Genomic DNA, 24,280 nt, shown 5'->3' with positions numbered 1-24,280 from the left:
AGAACTTTACTTAAGAATTCTACAATTGTCCATCTTTCATATGCCGCATCAAAATCATAGTTGTTGCCGGTTAGGAAACTATGGTTGACCATCATTGCAAAAACAAAATTACTCAGAAAGTACGGGGAAAACTAATGAATAATCAAAAGACACCATCAAAGCTAATTGAAGTCATCTTCCTTTTTAATAAGGGAATAAATATGTGCTTAGCTGGTATTAAACAAGTACATGTATGTTCAAAACCGGTTAGGGTCCTGGAAGTGAATAATGGCCCCAGCTGAAGGCGAGGACCATTTTCCAAGACCAAGCCCCTAGCAGGGTTTAAACATGCTTTTTTTTAATACCAATCAAGCACATATTCGGTCAACAAGTCAAAACAAGTAAAAAAATCACAATTTTCCAATGATTTTGTCAAACAGTTTTACTTCATGTTTTCTGAAACACCCCTCTGGCTGTGTCTATGGTATGTGCCTCACACAAATCGCTAAAAATCTACTTTTACGGAGATTGGCACACGCACAGTACGCGATGTGGTGCAGAACGCACCGGTGCAGGAAAAAAAGTGTTTAAAACCAACCGGTGTTTTATCAACGGTTTAAAACGACCCACATGACAGCTCTCAGCCAATAGGAATGGGTAAACTGTCTGAGGTATTTATGAATAGGTCACAAATTGACATTTTCTGGCAAAAGCTCTAGGCAGCCAGGGTGTAAATTTATGCAAACTGGTTGATTACAAAACAACGGTCCACAATATTTGTAAACAAAAAAAAAGGTCTGTATTAAGAAATTTATGTTCCTTGTTCTAAATCTGCAACATCCCTCCCAACTCACAACCGAAAGACCATTTTTGTTCCCGCTGGCTCTGCACCTTTCAAGTTTCAGGGGTCTCGCTGCTTTTCGGCTCCAGATTCTGGTATATGCTCTCTTTGGGCTTGTCCTTCTCCATGTCCCTGGGCGTGTTTTCATAGACTGGTTCCGGAATCGCCTCCGCCTTGAACTCCTCTGGGTTGTTCACATAGGCCAGCATGGCCTCGTAGCAGAACCGGTACATGTCCTACATGTATGTGGGAGGACAAGAAAAGATTTTGACGAACATACTTGAGTTGGTGAAATTTGAAGGAGTTCTTACTCAATGAAGACTAGTATATGTGACCTGTCATGATCAAATGAACTGTTTTTTTTAATAATGTAGTGAAGTATAGCTCTTCAAACCTACAAGGTGAAAATAATCTTTAAAAAATATCGCAAGGACAGTGTTATTATGCTAATTTGAATACAAGTCACCAAAATCACTGTTGTCCACGTGTAAGTCTAGTGGAGTGTTTTGTATCAAGCTCCGGAGCTCAGTCAAGCGGATGGAATAAAGCCGTCCGTGGACAAACAGCTTTGGCACATGAAATTTTCAAACTGCCATATCTCAGAGACAAAATGTTCATTTGCAATCATTTTTTCATCACTTATGTTTAAAGATCAATATTTTAATATCATTAAATTGAATTTTTGAGATATGCTCAACAAGTCGATGAAAATTGCCGTCAAAAGTGGGTTTCCTTCTTTTTGCACCACCCTGTACATTACAGTGAGGAAAAGCCAACATTTGAAGGGGTGGTCAATCATTTTTTTGTTTTCAGGTGAACCTGAAAACAGTGTTACTCCCATATTCCTGACCGCTATCATTCATGTTCATCTTACCAGGCTGTTGAGTAAGTTAGGACGATTCAAGCGCAGGACTTTAGTAGTCTGCAAGATGTCCACCACGTCCTCTTCGTGCAGCCTGTCCAGGGAGTTCTTGAGTACGCAGAACACGCCGCTGCGATTCAGGCCATCTCTGTACACAAAACAAAAAGGAAGTGATGAAATACCAATATATGCCATGTTTTTGATCGGCCATTTTCTGGGTGCCAGCACAGGAACAAGTGCGAGTGCACAATAATCGCTGGCGAAAAATGTGACGCCGATGGCGCATGTGTCCCACCGTATTTTGGGTCACTTTTAGGGACAGACAGATCATCTGACCGACCGACCGACAGACCATCAAGTGACATGAAGAAGCTCCTGCCAGAGCTTAAAAATCACAACCCGTCCACAGGGTGGCATGGGTGGCTTGTGCGTAAAGTGCTCGCCTCTCACCAAGGTGACCACGGTTCGAATCCTGGCCGCGAATCGCATGTGAGTAGAGTTGTGCGTTGGTTCTTTCCTCTGCCACGAGGGTTTTTCTCTGGGCCCTCCGGTTTTCCTCCCTCTGGAAATATCAAACACTTTCGATCTCAGGCTGTGCTCCGTGGTCATATATGGGTCCATGTGGCCGGCAGCCATAGGCGCCTTTACGTGCCAGCGGCCCGACCACATTGTAGCCGCGTCCTTCGCAATTCAGCATACCAGCTGCGAGTAAGGATGATTAGCCTCCCAAATTATTATTATTATTATTATTATTATTTCCGGCAAATTTCCTTCTTCTGGATACCATCCAACCACTACACAAAATGGCGTGCACCTTGTTCGAGGAAGATGTTGTTCAGTGCAAATGCAAGTGCACAATAAGCTCTGGCCGAGTTGCAAGAAGTCTTGCATGAAATCCATCAAAATGATCCCTGCCAGAGCTTAAAAATGAGACCCCCAAAAATGCAACGCCGATGGCACATATGGAACACCATACTTTGCTATTCCCACGGCCAATCAAAGTCCGCGGAAATTCATTTCTACAACTTACATGCAGTGGACAAGACTGGCTGAGCGTTTGTCCTTCGGCTTGTGTTTGTCCACAGTCTGGATGAGACGAAGCAAGGCGCTGGGGGATTTAGGTACCTCCTGACCCAGCGGCCAATCAGTGACTTGGTAGTGCTTGAAAGAGTGCGACCTCTGTGATAAACACAAAACACCCACAAGAAAATGTGGATGATACTAAAGTTATTGAAAGTTGACTATATCGTCGGTTACACCACGAAGTGACGTATTGTGCGCACAAAGTCCATAGACAATAGGTCACTTTATGGTGCACCCGACGATATGTACACGTCAGTACCAGTTTAAACCCGCCAAGAAACTGGGAAAAAAAGGACTGAGAAATTTCGAAAAAAGATCCATTATTTTACACAAGTTTAGGGTTCTCTGTTTCAAAAGAAATGCCACAAAATGTTAAATTTTCCAAAGTTTTATGCTGTAATTTTATTATAAGAGGGTGAAGACCTAAATGTTACAGTATAGAAATGTGTTGTTAAATTGTGAAGTCTGGGATGAATGCGGAGGGAGCTCTTGCAAGGGAGAGCAGAGGGCTGAGAATTTGGGGGCAAGGGATTTGGAGTTTAGGGTTGGAGAAACTGCGAGATGGATACAAATTACGGATTTTTTTGTTACCCGGGTCGTGCGGCGAGTGAAAAATAAAAAAATAAAAAATTGAAAAAATTCCACACGTGTATGTGCGCCCTTTACAGCACACCCATAATGGTTCGCCCAGTATTCGGACACTGTATTTGGACACGAAAGTGCTCCAACAATTTTTTTTGGCGGCAATTCCGTAATCCAAGTAATTTAAAAAAGGGCGGGGGGCCTTATATGTACAATGCAACAGAGTACAGTCGAACACCTTTATAACAAGGTCCCTGGGACTTTACAACTTACCTTGTTATAACAGGTACCTAGTATTAACAGTAATCGAAAACAAAGAAAAACAAAGAAGTGCGACCTAAAATGTTGCTTGTTATAAGCAGGTTGTTACTAACAGTGCTCTTCTTTTCAGGGTTTCGACTGTACATGATGAGTTAAATGTAGAACAAAAAAACACCTGGCCCAACAGAAAACCAGTGTATGTACGTATCATATCCATTTAATACATACATGTACAGGCTGGAGAGTAGGCCAGGCAGTGCTATCTTAACTCTTTTTTCTGGGAGCCTATTGGGTATACATGATAGCTAGCAGGAAGCAAGTGGGGTTCTGGGCTTTGGGTTAGGCCATTGTTATTTTTTTTCTGGAGGATGTTAGTCAGAAACTCACCCAAGAAAGAGAGCAGACAGCACGCAGCTGGCAGGAGAAGTACAAGACAGGCCCTCTGTAGGACACCATACACACACAGGTTTGAAGGAATAAACCACAAAGGCGAGATATTTTGCAAACTACATTTTTAGGTCGAAAAAGTAATAGAGGAAACACGACTGGTACAAAAAAAGCATAAAACCACACTGCAAGAACACAACAGACAGGAATATGAAAGAAAACAGAAAGGTAGGTATTAAGTAGATTTAAATAGAGTTAGCTCAACATAATAATGACAACCTTTTAAAAAAAATTATAAAGCCTTTCCAACCGTATGACGTAAAATGTCTTTCCAATTGTGACATAAAGAAAAAAGACCAACATGCGCATAAGATGCTGAAATTTTGCTGCATACAACAACAAATTTCCTTCAAACTGAGCAAAAAGCTATGCCAGTAGTCCTGTGGCAAGGCTCACATTTTACAATTTATACTCTGGATTTATGGTCTCAAATGATATCCAGAAAAAAAGAAAAAAAACACACTTAAGCTTCAAGTTTACCGGCCCACGTCTTAATGTTACATCGCTATACCCATCACCATGCTAGTGTTGTCCAGCTCACAGATCCCTGTGATCTTTCCCTTACCTTCTGTCGGCGATGTTCCAGCTTCATCTGCTTGATCCTGTATCCCTCCAGGTCCGCTGTGTTGGTGGTGATCACGGTGAATGGACCGTACTCCTCACTGCCTTTGTCTGGCCAGTACTGCGGACAACTCTGTCAATCAAACAAAGCAGATTACAAACATCAGTATTTCTATGGACTACGTGCACATAAAGGGTGAGTAAAAAAAAACCGAAACCCAAATGTCGGGACTATTGTTTTAGTGAAGTTCTTCATGTATCACTTTGAAAATCTAGGATACGAAGCCCAATTCATAAGCTTTCTTTTAGTACAAGAATCATCCAAATCACACATTTTAAACACAACCACCATTTTAAAGTTGTTTCCACGGATCACCAAAAAAGGTGTTCGTTCTTTCAGCAAAACGAAAACAATTCACGCACATCCCTATGCAGTGGCGTAGCCAGGAATTTTTCAGTGGGGGGGCGCTGGAACATTTCATGGGGGGGCGTCAAGCAGGGGCATCAATCGCTTCTCAAAAGTGTGGGGGGGGGGGGTCATACCTTGATCATAGCTGATGCAAGCGCGAAGCGCGAAGCCCTTACGGCGTGGGGTTCGGGGCCCGCTTAAGGGCCCCGAAAAAATTGGATTCTAGATGTTCTGTGGTGTGATTTGAAGCAATTTCTTACGACTTTTCTCCATGCTTTAACTAATATTTTCTTGGCAAAAGATAATTATTTGAACATCGTTTTTCGAGGTTGGAGACATTGAATCAGCTATGGGTATTCTGAGCTATTGGCGTGGGGTTCGGGGCCCGCTTAAGGGCCCCGAAAAAAATTGGATTCTAGATGTTCTGTGGTGTGATTTGAAGCAATTTCTTACGACTTTCCTCCATGCTTTAACTAATATTTTCTTGGCAAAAGATTATTATTTGAACATCGTTTTCAAGGTTGGAGACATTGAATCAGCTATGGGTATTCTGAGCTATTGGCGTGGGGTTCGGGGCCCGCTTAAGGGCCCCGAAAAAAATTGGATTTTCGATGCTCTGTGGTGTGATCTGAGGCAATTTCTTACCACTTTAACCAATAATGATCTTAGCACAAAAGATAATAATTTAAACATAATTTTCGAGGTTTTCTTAGCTAAAGGCATAAGAAAATTTTGTGAACATTGTTTTCGAGGTTGGAGTCATTGAATCAGCTACCAGAATTCTGAGCTATAGGCGTGGGGTTCAGGGCCCGCTTAAGGGCCCTGAAAAATGTTGGATTCTGAATGCTCTGTGGTGCTATCTGAGGCAATTTCTGACCACTTTAACCAATATTTTCTAAGCAAAAGATACATTGTAGTACATAATAGGGCCCATAGCGTCATGTAGATCAATGATAATTTTTTTAGAAACTCAAAATCTCAGTGGGGGGGGGGGGGGGGGGGGGCCGCGACTGGGGGGGGGGACAAAGTTTCATGGGGGGGCGGTCGCCCCCCCACGCCCCCCCTGTGGCTACGCCACTGTCCCTATGTGATTTGATTTCAGCTCAAATCACAGGAGTTTGGCCAAAAACAGAGGAACCAAAGTCACAGCCACAAAGCGGTCGAAACAGTTTGGATGTACGGACTGGCCAAAAACCAGGCCGGAAAACCCTTGGAGACATAACTTCTCCAAAGTTACTGTCACAACTTACAGTATCATCAGGGTCAGGCGCATTGAGCATTATTATGCTGGAGATCTGGTAGTCGTAAACCAATCGCCACAGGTCCAACACGGTGTTTGGCAGTGGAGCCTGGGTAACCACGGCAAAATCTCTCTGCTTAAAGCCCTAGGAACAACAAATAAATAAATAAAGATCAGTACAGTTGAATTTGTTTTCTCATTCCTTGCAAAATGTCAGCAGTGGTGACACTTCATGAAATTTCAGACAAAAGAAAGATCCATTCTGTGGGGTTTAAATTTGGGGAATTGTTCTGCGCTTCACCACCTTCGGGCTTAACGGCTCTTGGCAACATATTATTTTCCAATTAGTGCTGAAGTCCAGTTCATCACAAGTCCGGTCAACAGTAAATCACAAGTCTCGTCACAATTCCAGTCGCAAAAGTAATGGGCTCGGTGGACTTGTCTACGGTATTTTCTTTTTTATATGTGGGTTTTGCCCTTCGCCGACGTATTTGAAAAACACTGCACACTCAGTCTTTCCTATGGGCTTGTTCAATCGTAGGGCAAATCCAAATATAAACTTGACAACATTCTTCATAATGCCTTGGAATTACGTGCAACTAGAAAATGAAATTATGGTTGGAAATGTGTCATTTTCTGACCGTTTATCAAATTTATTCAAACCGACAATGATGCTCTCACTCAATTTTCATGTAGGTAAATTTTAAGAGAGTGAAAGAAAAGGACGCTCTGCATGTGTATTCTCAAACGTCCGCTCTGTCAGGGCAGTTTTTGTGGATAATTCACTGTTTACAATTTGTATCAATAACAATCGACTGAATGAATGATGATCTTACATCCACAAATGAGGCATTGATGTAGTTGTACTCCATCCCATCTTCTCTGGGCGTCATCAAAAAAGGCCGACAGCCTTCAACTGCACGGAAGGAAAAAGAATCAACGATAGAAAATCTTTTTAAACTATCATGACATTTACCAATTATGATTGTACATGGAAAATGAAAAATAACACTAACACTGCAAATTTCATTAAAATTATTCGCTTATCATGCCGAGTGAAAGATTCTGAGTAAACCTGCTAATAGGGAGATAACACACACTCTCTGATGATATTGTAAACCCTGTATTTTATAGGAAACCACCGTATTTCTTGCACTAAGCAGAGGAGACTGACTTACGAGTAAGCGTGCGTGGAAATCTGTTCTTGCTCTGGTTGGTGTTAGCCATGCTGTTGCGACATCTCTCTCGACTTGGAGTCGGGGTGATGGTGTTCAGTTGCTGAAAACAAATCATAAAATCACCCGGTTGGCAAAACTATTTCAAAAGTAGTAGTAAAAATGCCACTAACGCATACGTACATTTACAAACTGTTCTATGGATGCACTGTGGACAATGGAATATATATTTAGGTAAAGAATTCAGCATAATTTAGCAATCAATCTTTTTATTATTACTTTTTAAAAGTAATGGTAAGGACAGTAATACTAATAGTAAGGACAGCTAAAATCATCAAGCAAGCATTTCAGTGTCACAAAACAATGCATAATACTGGTAGTATCACCGTTGTCAAAACACAATTTAAGCAGATTTAAGCCAACAAAAAGACACAGGCTGGTTGGCATGTACAATCTCAAATCAAATGTCTATTCTACTGTAACACAGGGCTTGTCCCCCAAAATCAGACTTTGTTTTAATAAATCACCTCAAATTCTTCAGCCAACTTCTTCTTCTTCTTAAGCTCAGTAACCCTCTTCCCAAGTGAAGCTGCAGGCACAGTGGTGTCGTCTGAGAACAGAGCTTCCAACAAGGCAAGATGGATGAACGTATACTGGACCTGAACGCAAAATAGAGTTTTATAGATGCCAAAGTTAAAAGAGGAAATACAAGAAAGCACCTCACCTGACAGACCCCTAGAAGTGAAGTGGACTCCATACAAAACAACTCCAAAGGTTACAAAACACAGTTAGATCGGGCTCTTAAAGGTAGAGTAGATCATTAGCAGTTATCCAACAAGTAACTGACGAAATTATTGTCAAAATGCATACTTGGTTTAAAGATAGTAATGGCACCAAACTCCCTGTGAAATTATTCCTTCTGGCATGCTGGCATTTTGAAGAAAATAATAAAAGAAGGCAATTTCCAAAGATGCGTCTAGTGACGCATTTTTGGAAATTTAAAAAAGTTACCGAGAAAAGTAATATCCAAAAAGTAACTGACGAAATTACTGTCAAAAAGCATCGTACAATTCTACCACTGTTGTCCTTGAAGTACCTACCGGGGTCTGCACACTGCTGACCCGATGATCCCTCATGTCAGCCACAAAGTTGTAGACGTCCAGAGTTTTCTCTGCACGGGCTCGTTGCAGCGATGCATGTATGCCAATGATGACACCGGTCCTGCCTACACCAGCACTGCAAACAACAGAGAGAGAAAAAGTTTCTTAGGCCAAAAAAAAAATAAGTCGGTCTCTGGTCAGCGCGCATCGATTTTAATCATGCACGTCGATCTTTTTTTTCTCCGAAATGTTCCGCGGTAGCTCCAACAGCGCCCTCTATTTCCGCACCTCCTCATTTTTTTTTTACCAAAGAGCACCAAGGAATGGGAAATTGCACCAAGGCAAATGATCGAAAGCACCAAGAACAATTATGGAGGAAACCAATGTACATGAGGACACCAAAAAGAAAATATAGTACCTACCTTGTCTGTACAATCCAAGCTTGAAGAAAAAAAAAAAAAGCCGCGTGGCCGCGTCAATTCCGGAACTTTGGTCTGACCAGAGACCGAATATTTAGACCAGCAAATTGTAGTCAAGTCTATCACAATTCAGACCACAAGTTACTGGTGTACAGCTGCTTGACACACTGCTTGAAAGATTTAGACTACAACTTTGCAAAATGAGTAGGATACAGTGAGACATTGTGTACCTGCAGTGGATGAGATAAGGTCCAGTATCTTTGGGTGTTGCCTCAGAGAACTCTTTGACAAACTTCAAGACCGGCGTCACATCCTTAGGGACATCCTTGTCAGGCCACGTGGTGTAGTGAAACTGTATGATCTTCCTGGGTGAAGACTCTTTGTCACCCTTAATTCAAAAATATAAAAGATCAAGAGAATAATCATTGAAAACAGTGACACTTTGGAACATATGACTGAATTTCTGCATCACGGTGATGACAATTTTCATACACACTCTTGATTTTCAAAGAGTTTGTTTTGTCGAGGGGCAATCTAGCCTTATATAATGTCCGTGACAGAGCTTTCAAGAGCTCAGTGAATAAACCTGAAAATGTATTCTTAAAATCTTACACGTTCATCATCTAAGAATGGTCAAGGAGATTACAGACTTGGAGGTTTTTTGTCGTTTCTTTAAAAACTTTTTTCATGGTTAATTTCATAAACACTGGAATTGCCCCAATGTGTCTGTTTAGGAGGCATTAGTCAGAAGCCATGAACCCGTATATGCCATGTAGCCAGGGATCACGTCCAAAGTCACGATGCTAGCAGCATTAGCATTATCAATACTGCAAACCATGGGAATAGCATAATAGACCATCAGAACAGCAATCCACAGGTCCCAGGTTCAAACCCCGCTCCAGTCAATTTCTTTGTTCAACTTACAAACAAACAGCAACAATTGACAACTTACCACCTTTCCGATTGTCATTGATCTGACTGTGTACTCTCCTTTAGACTCTTCACTGAGTGCACTGATTAAAATGCCACCCAGAGTTTCGGACTTCCCTACATCTGGCCAGTACTTGTGGCATTTGTTCTGAAGTAAAAGGAGTAGTAAAAGAGAGACTTCACAGTGTCAATCCAAACAGACATCATAAATAATATGTAAATAACAATTCAAGCCCTTACTTCAAATGCAGATTAACTATAAAAATCGGAAATAATAAGTAACAAACTTATGGACACACTCATGGAAAAATGACTAAAACAAGCTAATGCTACAAAATCTGATTTATGGAAGGTTTGCAGTGACACCATGTAAAGAACCTGAGAAGACCAGTTGTATTCAATCAACAGTTCAAACAGTGTGCTCTGTTCATCATCAGGAGACATTGATGATGTTGTGTTCTTCTAAGAACCACACAATTCATAAAAGGTATAATTCACACCGCAAACCTTGCATACTCCGTTCATGTCCTTGATGCAACCCTACTAGTCTCATTTAAAATTCTGTCATAGAGTCATATAAAAAATGCTGCCAACCAATGTACTGGGCAGGATTGACGGGGAAAATCTTAAATTTAGGAAAGTCTGACATTTCCACTATTGCATGACCCTTCTCAAAATCCTGCCAAGACTAAAAAGTTGCACCCTGTAACTTTACTATTTTTGCAATGATTTGGAAAGAAATATTAACTTTTAACTCAGCAGTAACTTTTTCTCCATTTGACAAGTATGAAGTTGTTATTCGTGTTTGGAAAAACTCTGAACTATATGTACGCTAGCATAAAACAACATCAAACACTTCAGACGTTTCTGATAAAAACCAGAAAACTAAGTAAAACAACTTAACAACTGGGAAGGGTTTTCTCACAAGTAAAGATGTACAACAGCCTTGAATGGTATTCAATGTTCTCAATTACTAATCACAGTTTTAAACCCACCTTTCCATCCTCCACAAGGTTTGTGCCGTTGACGATGATGCGCACGTTCTCCTGCCAGACCATCTTCCAGAAGTCATGAGAGGTGGCCTGCGTCGGCCCTGGGAGATTGAAAACAAAGTAAGGGAAATTATATTCAGCAAAGACGATGATGAACACTAGAATGACATAAGGTGGCCCTAAACCGTCAAAGGATACAAGAATGAGTTTAGGGGCTATATCAGACATTAATAGTTAATGATCAAATTATATTTTGATCTTTTTGAGATGAAAATGAATTAAACTGCTGCAAACTGCTTACTGACTGAATTGACCTGAAATATACAAATCAACAAAATTAGACGCCACAACGTTTCAGTCTTAAGCAAACCCTTCCTTAACATAGAGGACATTTTCAGGTAACACCACGTGGAAAGAAATCTCTTCTTGAAAGAAGTGTGGTTCTGAAAAGAACCGGTTGGTTGAGTGTAGAACTCAACGTTTCGGACAGTGTGCTCTGTCTGTCCTCAGGAGGGTGAGTGTCTTAAAGGCGAAAAGGAAAATGTTTCATTATTATAGAGATCTGCAAACCATTTCACCATTAGGTACTAAATATACAGTCTCATTTTTATTTTGTCATGACACGGCATTATTAATTTCAAAATTGTATACTGACCTTGAGTTGCTATGTAGGCTTTGTCATTCTTGTAGCCCTACAAATAATAGGGAAACGAAAACAATTACACTAAAATAAACACACTTTAAAGAGTCAATCAATCCCGTTAGCTTGGTGGTCGAGTGGCAAGACATCTGCACTAGAAAGCAGGAGGTCGTGGGTTCGAGTCCCACCCAAGGGATTTTTCCAACTTTCACTCGGGAGGTAACACACTGAGTATACAGTGTTTATACGTCGGTGAAAGGCAAAACCCAATTCGACTTACATCACCCCGACGCAAAATTCCTTCTTATGAATATTACTGATTATTTATCCTTCGGTTTGATCACATAACCTTCTTTGTAAAATCTGACCTTGATGTAGCCTGCATTGATGTATCCCAAGTTCTCATCGTCTTCACCATGATCCAGGATCACACGACAATGGTCATCTGAATCAAACATGGAGATGCGCAAGAATTAAAAACAAAATCTGCATTTGAAAACTAAGTTGATGAAGTTCGAAAATATTCAATAAATAACTAATGGTAAACAATATCAGAGACCAAGTATAGGACCCAGAATTTGCCAGAAAATGATTAAAAACTGTATTTAAATGGGAATTTTGTTACAAAAAATCAAGAGACAAAATAAGTTTTGAGGAGTTTTAAGTCAAAATCTTGCAGTGAATTAAAGTGACATCAAGTGCCAAATCATTGATTTGTTTTCAAAATCATCATTTTGAATATTTATGAATAATAAATTGCTATTCATAAAAAAATTGCAAATTTGACTTGCAATTGGAAATACATCAAATACAATTTTAAAATGAAACAAACTAAACAAAGTCACTAAAAATTCAAGGTAAGGCAGAGTGAAGTTGGGTATAACAGCGATTCTGTTTACCCTTGTTTGATTCAGATTTTATTTAGCATGCTCTGCAATAAAAGCGTGTCTTTTATGGATTTATTTTCCGAGGACATCTTACATGCTGGAATATTCCGATAGCGGTTCTTCGGCTTGTTGTCTGGTAGCTGGGACACATCACAGGAGCATATTGCCTCTATTCCAGGGAAGGACTGACGAACAAAAGGAGAAAAGGAAGACATTTGAAAGAAACAATTCATCCTCACAAACGAAGACAGCAAGCTTAATTTTTATTAAACCAAACTCCCCAACAATATTGACATTTTCCCGAACCCTCTCAAACCTCATATTTTTCAGGAAACTAACTTCACATTCTTTGTATCAATTTCAAGGGGAACCAAATCCCATGTACAGCAATAGCCCCTGTGCATTAACAGTAGATGGCGCTTTTCTACCAGCCGTGTTTTACCATTACATCTGAGGACAAGGAATTGTCTTTCCCTTTGTCCCTATAATATGTGACCCACTCCACAAAAAAGGGTACTAAGTCGCGCTGTGCATTATCGTGTAATGGCCCGCTCAATGTTGAGAGGGTGAACATTTGTCAAAATGTGATTTTCATTTCAAACTTTATTACCTAAAGTTTCAGGGTTTATTCACAGAAATGTTGACGAATAGTGGGGACAAAACGACATTTTTTTAGTGCATCGTACCCAAAACAGGAAAGCTATTTCAAAGCCTATTACTCAGTTGTGTAATTCGAACTCCAAGGAAGTAATTAATATGCAAATACGTCATGAGTGGCTTTGGAGCTCTATAATATAACAAATAAAAGCTTACGTTGTGGTCTTTCCAACCAAGTATATAACTCAATTTCACTTTTTTTTGCGGCATAACACCTTTTTGTGGAGCGGGTCAAATATAACATCTCCCACAGTCTAAGCAAACAGACTTTCATTTTTCAAGGACTGTTTTCAACAAAAGATGTATGTTCAAGGAGAACAGAGAATCTGTAGTTCTCTATGTTGCTGTCCTTGGGATGCATTCAAAAATGTACCAGTTAGTGCGCACTGTGCAAAGCACACACGATTAATATTATTTTGAACTTTACAACCAATGAGTGTCAGGTGTTGTCAGCAATGTCCCTCCCTATGATCTCCTCAACATTTCAATTGTAACCACTGAGGGGTTACATTTACTTGTGCGCTGAGCCCATAGCGGCCGGGTTCTATACCTTCCTCGATTGCAAAATCGGTTTGCATCTGGGGGAGTATCAAGATTGGCAAATGCCTAACTCCTAGGCTTGCAAACCAGTAACTAAACTTCCATAGACCCCAATGGTAAATGCTCCCACTTCAGAAATTGGGGAAAAATACTCACAACTCTCTAAGGTGTTCGAGACACACAGCAAATTAAAGCTTATTTCATCATCTTTCATTTTGTTTTCAATTTTCAGGGGGTCAGCTGATGAGTTTTAGGAGAAATTTCCATCTAAAGATGATCACCCCTGAAAATAGTCCTGGAGCCCATCGCCATTTAAAAAAACGATGCCTTCACTCCATTGCAAAAAAGAGCACTTTAAGGGCCCCAATTTCATCCAAATTGAACTGAACAACAAGCTCACAGTCCTGTGCATGCAATGGCGTAGCCACCGGGGGGGGGGGGGGCGCGGTGGGGGGGGGGGGGGCGACCGCCCCCCCCATGAAACCTTGTCGCCCCCCCCCCACGTCGCCCCCCCCCCCCCCACTGAAATTTTGAGTTTCTGAAAAATTTATTATTGATCTACATGACGCCATGGGCGTCAACGCCTAAAGCTCAGAATTCTGGTAGCTGATTCAATGACTCCAACCTCGAAAACAATGTTCAAAAAAATTTCTCATGCCTTTAGCTGAGAAAACCTTGAAAATTATGTTTAAATTATTATCTTTTGTGCTAAGATAATCATTGGTTAAAGTGGTAAGAAATTGCCTCAGATCACACCACAGAGCATCGAGAATCCAATTTTTTCGGGGCCCTTAAGCGGGCCCCGAACCCCACGCCTATAGCTCAGAATACCGATAGCTGATTCAATGACTCTTACCTCGAAAACGATGTTTAAATAATTATCTCTTGCTAAGAAAAAATTAGTTAAAGCATGGGGGAAAGTGGTAAGAAATTTCTTCAGATTACACCACAGAACATCTAGAATCAATTTTTTTTTTTTCGGGGCCCTTAAGCGGGCCCCGAACCCCACGCCGTAAGGGATTCGCGCTTGCATCAGTTTTAATCAAGGTATGTCTGCCCCCCCCCCACACTTTTGAGAAGCAATTGACGCCCCTGCATGACGCCCCCCCATGAAATGTTCCAGCTCCCCCAGCGGCCCCCCCCCCCCACTGAAAAATTCCTGGCTACGCTACTGTGTGCATAGCTTCCACCCATATTTTTTACGAACCCTGTAGTTCTCTATGTTGCTGTCCTTGGGATGCATTCAAAAATGTACCAGTTAGTGCGCACTGTGCAAAGCACACACGATTAATATTATTTTGAACTTTACAACCAATAAGTGTCAGGTGTTGTCAGCAATGTCCCTCCCTATGATCTCCTCAACATTTCAATTGTAACCACTGAGGGGTTACATTTACTTGTGCGCTGAGCCCATGGCGGCCGGGTTCTATACCTTCCTCGATTGCAAAATCGGTTTGCATCTGGGAGAGTATCAAGATTGGCAAATGCCTAACTCCTAGGCTTGCAAACCAGTAAATAAACTTCCATAGACCCCAATGGTAAATGCTCCCACTTCAGAAATTGGGGAAAAATACTCACAACTCTCTAAGGTGTTCGAGACTCACAGCAAATTAAAGTTTATTTCATCATCTTTCATTTTGTTTTCAATTTTCGGGGGGTCAGCCGATGAGTTTTATGAGAAATTTCCATCTAAAGATGATCACCCCTGAAAATAGTCCTGGAGCCCATCGCCATTTAAAAAAACGATGCCTTCACTCCATTGCAAAAAAGAGCACTTTAAGGGCCCCAATTTCATCCAAATTGAACTGAACAACAAGCTCACAGTCCTGTGCATGCAGTGGCGTAGCCACCAGGGGGGGGGGGGGGCGCGGTGGGGGGGGGGGCGACCGCCCCCCCATGAAACCTTGTCGCCCCCGCCCAGTCGCCCCCCCCCCCCCCAAATGAAATTTTGAGTTTCTGAAAAATTTATTATTGATCTACATGACGCCATGGGCGTCAACGCCTAAAGCTCAGAATTCTGGTAGCTGATTCAATGACTCCAACCTCGAAAACAATGTTCAAAAAAATTTCTCATGCCTTTAGCTGAGAAAACCTTGAAAATTATGTTTAAATTATTATCTTTTGTGCTAAGATAATCATTGGTTAAAGTGGTAAGAAATTGCCTCAGATCACACCACAGAGCATCGAGAATCCAATTTTTTTCGGGGCCCTTAAGCGGGCCCCGAACCCCACGCCTATAGCTCAGAATACCGATAGCTGATTCAATGACTCTTACCTCGAAAACGATGTTTAAATAATTATCTTTTGCTAAGAAAAAATTAGTTAAAGCATGGGGGAAAGTGGTAAGAAATTTCTTCAGATTACACCACAGAACATCTAGAATCAATTTTTTTTTCGGGGCCCTTAAGCGGGCCCCGAACCCCACGCCGTAAGGGATTCGCGCTTGCATCAGTTCTAATCAAGGTATGTCTGCCCCCCTCCCCACTTTTGAGAAGCAATTGACGCCCCTGCATGACGCCCCCCATGAAATGTTCCAGCTCCCCCAGCGGCCCCCCCCCCCACTGAAAAATTCCTGGCTACGCTACTGTGTGCATAGCTTCCACCCATATTTTTTACGAACCCTCTAGTTCATGGCCCACAGCATGCTCAAATACTGAAGATTTTGAGGGCATGCAAATCGTGATTTGGCCGGCGTAGGCAATATCCGGATCAATTTCCTGGTCTGCAACCCTAGGGATGTGGCAAACGTTTCGAGTATTACAGCCTGAATGACATTGTGGTCGGGAAAAACTGCCAACTTACACTCCATTCCTCTCTCAGTTGCGGACCCTGCATGGCCCGGCGCACATACGCCACAAACTCCTTCAACGGGATGGGATCTTTCTTCAGTTCCCTCTCAGGGGGAGGGTAGAGAGGCAGGCCAGCAAACGCCGAGCTACTGTCCAGCATGGAGATCAGACTGGTGCCAGACTTTGGCCGTGCCTTTTCGATGATGGTGGGAGTGGTGGTAGTGGCGGTGGGTTCTGGGGACACGTCGCCATTGGAGTTGACATCCTCCAAGGGGATGGAGACTGGGTTGTCTATAGCCTCCAGACTGGATACTGATAACAAAATTTGTTAAAATAACTAAGTACAACTTGCGTTCAGTTTTATGTAACGTTAACACCAAAGCCTTTTTGTTTGAGCATTCTACATCCTTGTAATTCCCTTAACCCTAACCCACCTCACTCCTCCAAAATCCTCCTGGTGGTTTTGGAGGATTCTAGAGGATTGAGGATGAATGGTGAATGAAGCACAAGAGGATTTTGGATGAATGCATTTTGAGGCAGGACTGTCTGATGATTTTGAAGGATTTGGCGTTGGTTATCCTTCATTTAAACACGAGTGCAAAGTTTTAGGATGAGGAGGATTTTGGAGGATTGAGGATGAATGCATTTTGAGGCAGGACTGTCTGACAATTTTGAAAAATTTAGGCGGAGTTGCAAAATTTTGGAGGATTTTGGAGGATTGAGGATGGTTGTAAGCAACAAGGACCTTGGGGGCTAAGGGTTAAAACCCTCTTATAAACAAGTCTTTCCTTAACCTTAACTCCCTACTGAGTTTAGTAAGAACAGTATCAAGTCCGCCAATCCATCACTGACCCTGCTTCACATAATGCTTCAGGACCAAATCTGCCGAAATCCACCACAAATCCACCACTGCTGTACATGGATTTTGTTGGACTTGGTACTCCAAAACGCCTACCAAAATGCTTGCCTACCAAAATCCCCTAAATGGAGGGGGGGGGGGGGGGTTGATGGAGTTGGAAATTAGATTACGGTTAATACAAGCATGGAGGTAGTGTCTATATGGACATATGAAATATGGCTTTACGATTTCTTAAATTATTCAACAGAGGTTTTAATGTGCATATAATTTAGGTAGCTTGACCTGAAATCAAATTGTGGAGTTTCAGTGAGAAATGAACCACTACAAACTGAAAAAGCATGAGTTTCCTGTTCTTCTGTGCAATAGGGAACTATATCAGCCCAAATAACAAGGAAATGAAAACATATGAAATCCCAATAACAACAAACGTTATATCTGCATCAACATGGTATATTTAAACTGGAATTAAGCAAAACAGTGATTATTTGATGTTAGACATAATTATCTCTGCTAGACATATATTCAAATGGAGAGTGCATATGCATTTTGAAGAAATGAGACTTTTGGCAAAGAAGTCAGATATTTGGAAAGAAACTATTACTCAGTTAATTCTCTTTTCAGGAAATAGGACTTAAAAAAGAAGTAATGTTGACATGTCTCGTTCGCTAGTTTAAGTGTTTATGTCAATTTATGTTATTGATAATGTTTTTTTTTTTTTTAGCTTTGCAATAAAGTGTACTCTTGAAAAACTATTTTCAGAGAAAGGAAGCGTTTCTCTGTGGCACAATGATCACCTGTAATGAAACGTTTTATGATGCAATTTCAATGACTGTAAAGTGTTCTGCAGTTTGGCCGAAGACCAGAATGAATATTTTTAACAAACCACTTCAAATTAAAATTCTCTGGCAGAAAACCTTCGATATTTTTAACAAAAATGTCTGAATGTGAACAAGTAATTTGCGTACATGCACTCATTGACTGCAATGCAGCTGTATGTGACTCACTCAACGTATACTTGTATACATTTGTATTCTACGATGACTTAAAAAACACCAAAATGTGTGAGTGAATCATAATGCACAAACACAATGAATTTTTTTTCAAACTGTTGAATGCTTACAGTGTCTGAAAATAGAATTAACCTTTCTGGGTCTTGCAGGTGGGTATATTTCTTTGGATATTCTGTGTGTCACAAAGAGGAAGTCTGCCGGAATTTATGCAACAAAAGAAAGAATTTGGCAAAAGGGTGGAATTCAAACAGAGTTAACACACCATGAATGTGAACTTGGATGAGTACATGTGCATTCAGGGTCAATACAGCCATCCAGTTTCCTTCATTTTTCCTCAATTTTGATGTACCAAACATTTTTCGGGATTTCAATTCCTGCTTTAGACTGTGGTGTTGTGTTTTGAAATAGGGGAATTACTGGTATATAACAGTCTGTGGCACTGTTTCTTTGAACGAAATGTGAACGTTTCTAATGATTAGTTGTCATTTATGGTGAACCAGACTGAAAATTAGCAGTTTCCTCTTAAGACAGTTACGATGCAAACTATTAAATGTAGCCGAAATTGTTACCGATACATGAGAAATTTAACCCTAACCACCCTGAATCCTTCAAAATCTTCTTGTAATAGTGCATTGACAACAAATTTCGTATTGTGTTTAGCTAAAGAAAAATTACAACATTTCACCCGGTTTATTATTTTTAAATGAACCAACAAATAATAAAACTCACGGTGATCACTGCTTCCAAACTTCCCTTGTAAGCCATCTACGGAAACTTCTTCAGACCGTCTTCTTCTGCAATCAAATGGACAACAGAAAATATAATCATTGCAATATTAAAAACTATTCAAAAATAGTCCAGAACCTTGGTGCTCTCTCTTTTTCAAGGTGTCCCCTCTAAATCTTTGCACTAATACTGACTTTTGCCAGCAATGGAAGCTTAGAGTATATGTAGGTGAAAATGCTCTCTTTGTTTTGGTTTCATTACAGAAGATGAAGGAGAGGGGGCCCCCTTTATTGAGACACTAAGTGTGAAGTTCACTAAAACTAATGATTCTTTGTTGGGCAGGATAAAATAAGATTGTTCCTAGCTCATGTTAAGTCACACAACATTTACCAATAAACCAGAAGGAAGATTGCATAAAAAGTTGCCGGTGCAGCAATAAGCACTTTGCGGTTCGATTTTCCCTTCTTCCTCCCACCATGATCTGCCAATGTTGTCGTTAAGTCCACCATACAAGTATGTCCTCGTAAGTTTATGGCAAATCAGTCGCAACTCATTACATGTTAAGACAAATCACAAGCTAATCATATGAACTGTGACAAAGGCATTCCTTTGTTATTATTCATCCCCTAACTTATGATTTGACATGTAAAATGACTTGTGATATCCTTGTGATTGGACTTGTGATAGACTCGACTGCAACACTGCCATTTCAAACTACACTCACTTTGGGGTAGGATTTTGTTTGCACAAGCAGAGCAGAGACTTTACTTACCGATAGTGTCTGAACAGTAGTGCGACCAGAATCAATACTACAATCACCAGAATGGCTAGAACAGCAACCACGACAACGATCACTGTGATATCAGATGCAGGTGTGGGATTTGGTGCAACTGTTGAACTTGCTTTGAGTGAGCAAAGAAAAAAAATGAATTGTTGAAAGGCCAAATCATTTACGGACTACTTTCGAGAGCCCCATGGACAGGACATACGCACACTGGTTCACAATCCATAGTAAAAAGTATGTGCACAAACCCAAAGCGTCTCCCTTTCTTACCGTTAAGTAGGCACTTGTCAGTGCACAGATCCCATATACTAATTTGGTGAACATAATTTGTAGCCATAACTGAGGCGTTCTCATGCTCCTGTGATTTTAATGTTGAGGCGCTTGAGCATTTTGGCAACCTAAAATGACGTCATATATGTCTCTAAAATGACGTCATATATATATGCCAGGTGGCAAGCTGGAATCAAGCATAAAGCAGTGTACTTTAATTTTCCTAGAAAACTGTTCAAGATTTCTATAAAACCAGAATTTGATACGAAAAAATACACAATTTAAAGGATGGTATTTGCACTGGGGTGATGTAAATTCAAAGATTAAAACCTGATATTGATTGATACCATTTCAACCAAAAAGTTGTTTAACAGTCACTCTCAAGCTTTTTAATGTTGTGAGAAGATTGAAATGTGTTAGGATGCTCTTTCTACTTTACCTCTGGTACTTCTGGATGGTTCTACTGGTGAGCCTGATTCAGCGGTCGTTGATGCTGTGGTTGTAGGACTCAGGGTAGTTGGTTCAGGTTCAGCTGAAGTCACATTAAATGTTACTGGACTCATTGGCCCTTCTCCTCCTTGCTCCTGTAACACGGCCGCCACACTGAACATGTATTCAGTATTTCGGTTCAATGGTTGAACAGTGAAGCTATACAGAGCCTGCGATGGGTTTGTCACAGACACGGTCTCAGCAACAGTCCATGATATGGAGGATGTAGGGGAGTAGTAGACTCTGTATTCAATGACCGGCCCGTCTCCTGCATCCATAGCGTTGGAACCCCATGCCTGCCAGCTGACGGTAGCTGAAGTAGATGTAACTGTTACAATGGGTGGCTGGCTTAAATATGGCAGACCTGGTACGATACATGAAGAGAATATAACAAGAATGGCTCATTACCTGCAGTAACGTATAAATGGGAGACACACCTGTGAAAAACTTGATACATAAGATTGCCAGTTGTTTCAAAATATTGAAAGGCTAATGTGGTCTGATTATGTTACTATTATTCAACAATTACATGTATATGTAACATGTACTATTAAAGGTAGTTGATTTGGTCACAAAAAAAGACTATGCAACCCACATTTAGATGGGTTAATACGTTGGTATTGCTAGGGATTGCAGAAAGAAAAGATCTCAACACCACCTACAGGCATTAACATGAGGTGGGCAGGTGGACTGAATGAAGGCAAAACAAACTGGACTTGGGAGAAATGAAAAATCCACAAAATAACTGTCAAGAGGGGTCACCGACTGTCCTAGAGCAACGTAAGGTCTTTGGTATGTTTGAATTGCCTTCGTAGCAAACACCATTTAAAATAAATAAACTAACTTATCTTAATTGTTATAACTAGCATTAGTGGTGAAGATATCTTTATTATAATCGTTGTTGATCGAAATGACGATACAATTTCTTAAGTCAACTCCCATTGGCTGGCGCACTGGCCTGGGTTGCATAAAATTTGCTTTAATCCCATAATATCAGACATTGGATTTACGAGGAGAACACCGTTGGACAACAGGTGATGCTTAGACTACCTGAAAACTTGCTGTGATGTCAAAAATTGCATTAACATTTGCTTCCGCACAGAGAATGAACCAGCCTTCACTGTTGAGAACTGCTTGTCTTACAGCTCGTTTGATTTGTCCAACTGTAAAAAGGCTTTTCCATCTTACACTTGTCCACATTTACATCCAGACAAAAAAGGATCTCTCCAGTGCGTTAATGACTAAACAGATGCATTTGTGGAATTTGTGCTGCAACTCAAGTGTGAAAATACTCAGAATTGAATTTACTTCAATTAAAAAAGGCTGTCATAATTTTGCTTAATTTCCCACTGAATAGACTTTGCTTTGAGCAGTGTTTGGTATTGACTAAACATTGTAACTATTCCAAGTCAAATTTTACATCCTTATCAAAACATGTTAACATTATATACTATCTTGCATCACAAGATAATTGACACGCATGCAATAATATACCTCTGAGCGTGATGGGAATGGTGCAAGCTAGTTGTTGGCTTGAAGGTCTATAGGCAAACACTTGGATGTCGACAGTAGTTGATCCAGACATAGGAATGGTTGCTTGGTACTGGGTGCTTGATGTAAGTGGCTTCAAACTGTTATTCTCAGGATCCATGAAGTTGAATGTCACATCAGTGACTCCATTAGAAACGGTTGGTAGTGGTATGGGCACAGAGACATCAGAACCAGGCGTATCAATCACAGGAATATTAGTGACACATGTGATCTCAAAAGCTGATGGGAGAAAATAAACCACAACAACATTAAGGAGACTTGAGGAAAAAAATACACTGTACAACAAAGACCTTCTTGAAAAGTAACAATTTTGATTTTTTTTATCACGAGTTTGAATTAATTATGAATAGTTATGAAGCATTAACACTTTGAACTGTTTTAACAGTATTGTCGTAATGAATTAGATGACAGTGGGCCAGCCAGCACAGAGTTTTATACTTTAGACTAAGTATGTAACTTTACATTTCATTTTGAAAATGTTTAGCAAATATTTTAAGAACCGTTTGTAACATTCAGCCATTTTATAAAGGCTGATGTGTTTCCATTATGTCTGCAGGTCGGCGTGATTGACATGATAAATCAACAATGATTGACATAATAAATAGCTGGCAGTCATTGAAGAGTAAAAACCTAACTACATTTACCTCGAATGTAATCAAGTACTCAGGGTGGTACTTCTAATGTTTCGTAAATTAAATAGGTTTTAAAATGTAAATTTTACATGAGCGTAGGTCCTTTTTTTATAATTCAGTTTTCGTTTACACGTTTTGAAAAATTTGTAAACGGATTTTGATTTTTGTTTGTTTGGGAATATACAACATTAGCAAACATCAAAGCACAAAACTACTAAATTATTATGAAATACCTCACTGAACTGTTACAGAATGGCAGTCTAAAGCACCCTGCAAAATCATGGCACCTGGTGTGCTGTCATTTTCAAGAAAAGTGGTATTTTTTGGTATCAATTTCCAATGATGCTGGTCGGCCGACAAGCGTTAGAAAAAATGTTGTTTTTTTCCCCCAAATACTTTACCATATTTAGTTAGTCTGCATTTTTTTTGGCCAATGATTACACACCTATGAACTGGTACAAGCCAGCTAGACTGGTTCCCTGGCCTTACAATTACCCGACGTCTATAAGTTGCTCTGTTTGTTCAGGGAACCAGACTACAGGAAAATTATTGTTTCTCCAGCATCTATGACAACAAAACTTCAAACAAGTCAGTCTAACAATATTTTCTATAAAATACCTACTCCCGAATCCATCCATTTCTGAAAATTTCAGCAAAAGCAAATGTTGTTTGTTCCCTTTAAACATTTAAATCGTGTAAACGTCAAATGCTTACAGTTTTTGGCGACGGCATGCTCGATAAATCAGTCATATGTAGGAAGGGGAAGAACATATTGGTGGATACTAACATTGATTTGTAATTTAAAGGTCAATCTTAAGGCCACAAATAAGTCTTAAGGGCACATATTAACTTGTAACGGAATCTTACACAATGCAAACCAATAAGAATAATCAACATTTTTAACATATCATATCATTGCTATTATACACAGAGAAGGTGTATGTATGAGTTTGTTTCTTCATTCAATAGGAGACGTTGAACAATAGAGGACAATAGGGTCCCCAATTCCCGAAGGTCCCCAATTTGGCAATATGTACAAAACATTTGGTAGGTTTTCCTACAAAGTTTGAGTACAAACAAAAGAGGGACAATAGGGGTCCTCAATTGCTGGCAAATGCACACTTGCTTGTGCGTGTGTGTTTACGATTTGATTGTGTTCTCAAGTTCATCACCAAGTGGCAATGCAGGCGGGCTAAGCATTGGCTTAAAGTTGTCAAGCTGACAATGACTAACAAATTATGTGCTCCTTATGCATGTGAAATCTAACAAGTGGTGATGTGTTCTTAAGACCCATTTTATGAGATTTTGCTCTACTTGGCCTTCGTCACCTGGAAAATGCCCTTTAAATTCAAAATCAATGGTGACGTCCACATACATGCATATTTCATTCATTATGATGGAATTTTGTTGTGATGGATTTTACTGATTGATTTTACTTGGATGACTTAATACCAGAAGAGGACCCCAAATAACTTTCTAGAGCATTTGGCTAGTCAACTATAAAGCAGAGGAAAATCAGACGCAAAGCTACTGAGAACAATTACCAGTGACTGTGATAGGAATAG

General features: G+C 40.3%; 1 protein-coding gene across 1 annotated transcript; it reads right to left on the bottom strand.

Moving 5' to 3' along the window:
• Positions 1-505: 505 nt before the first annotated feature.
• On the bottom strand, positions 506-24,280 carry LOC119737925 (receptor-type tyrosine-protein phosphatase epsilon-like). The gene is made up of 21 exons (XM_038212593.1): positions 24,260-24,280; positions 22,027-22,302; positions 20,483-20,896; positions 19,762-19,891; positions 18,993-19,057; positions 16,408-16,706; positions 12,503-12,593; positions 11,890-11,966; positions 11,537-11,573; positions 10,885-10,982; positions 9,912-10,037; positions 9,190-9,347; positions 8,541-8,676; positions 7,968-8,099; positions 7,444-7,543; positions 7,102-7,181; positions 6,276-6,410; positions 4,621-4,749; positions 2,713-2,861; positions 1,695-1,830; positions 506-1,056 (listed from the first exon to the last, which is right to left on the bottom strand). Exons 2-21 carry the CDS (start codon positions 22,181-22,183, stop codon positions 874-876), a joined length of 2,832 nt encoding a protein of 943 aa, XP_038068521.1. The 5' UTR covers positions 22,184-22,302; positions 24,260-24,280; the 3' UTR covers positions 506-873.

This window comes from Patiria miniata, unplaced genomic scaffold (genome assembly GCF_015706575.1).
Source record: "Patiria miniata isolate m_02_andy unplaced genomic scaffold, ASM1570657v1 HiC_scaffold_3, whole genome shotgun sequence".
Taxonomy (NCBI): domain Eukaryota; kingdom Metazoa; phylum Echinodermata; class Asteroidea; order Valvatida; family Asterinidae; genus Patiria; species Patiria miniata.
The sequence above is the reverse complement of the archived record's forward strand: the minus strand, read 5'-3'. Positions and strand labels throughout refer to the sequence as shown.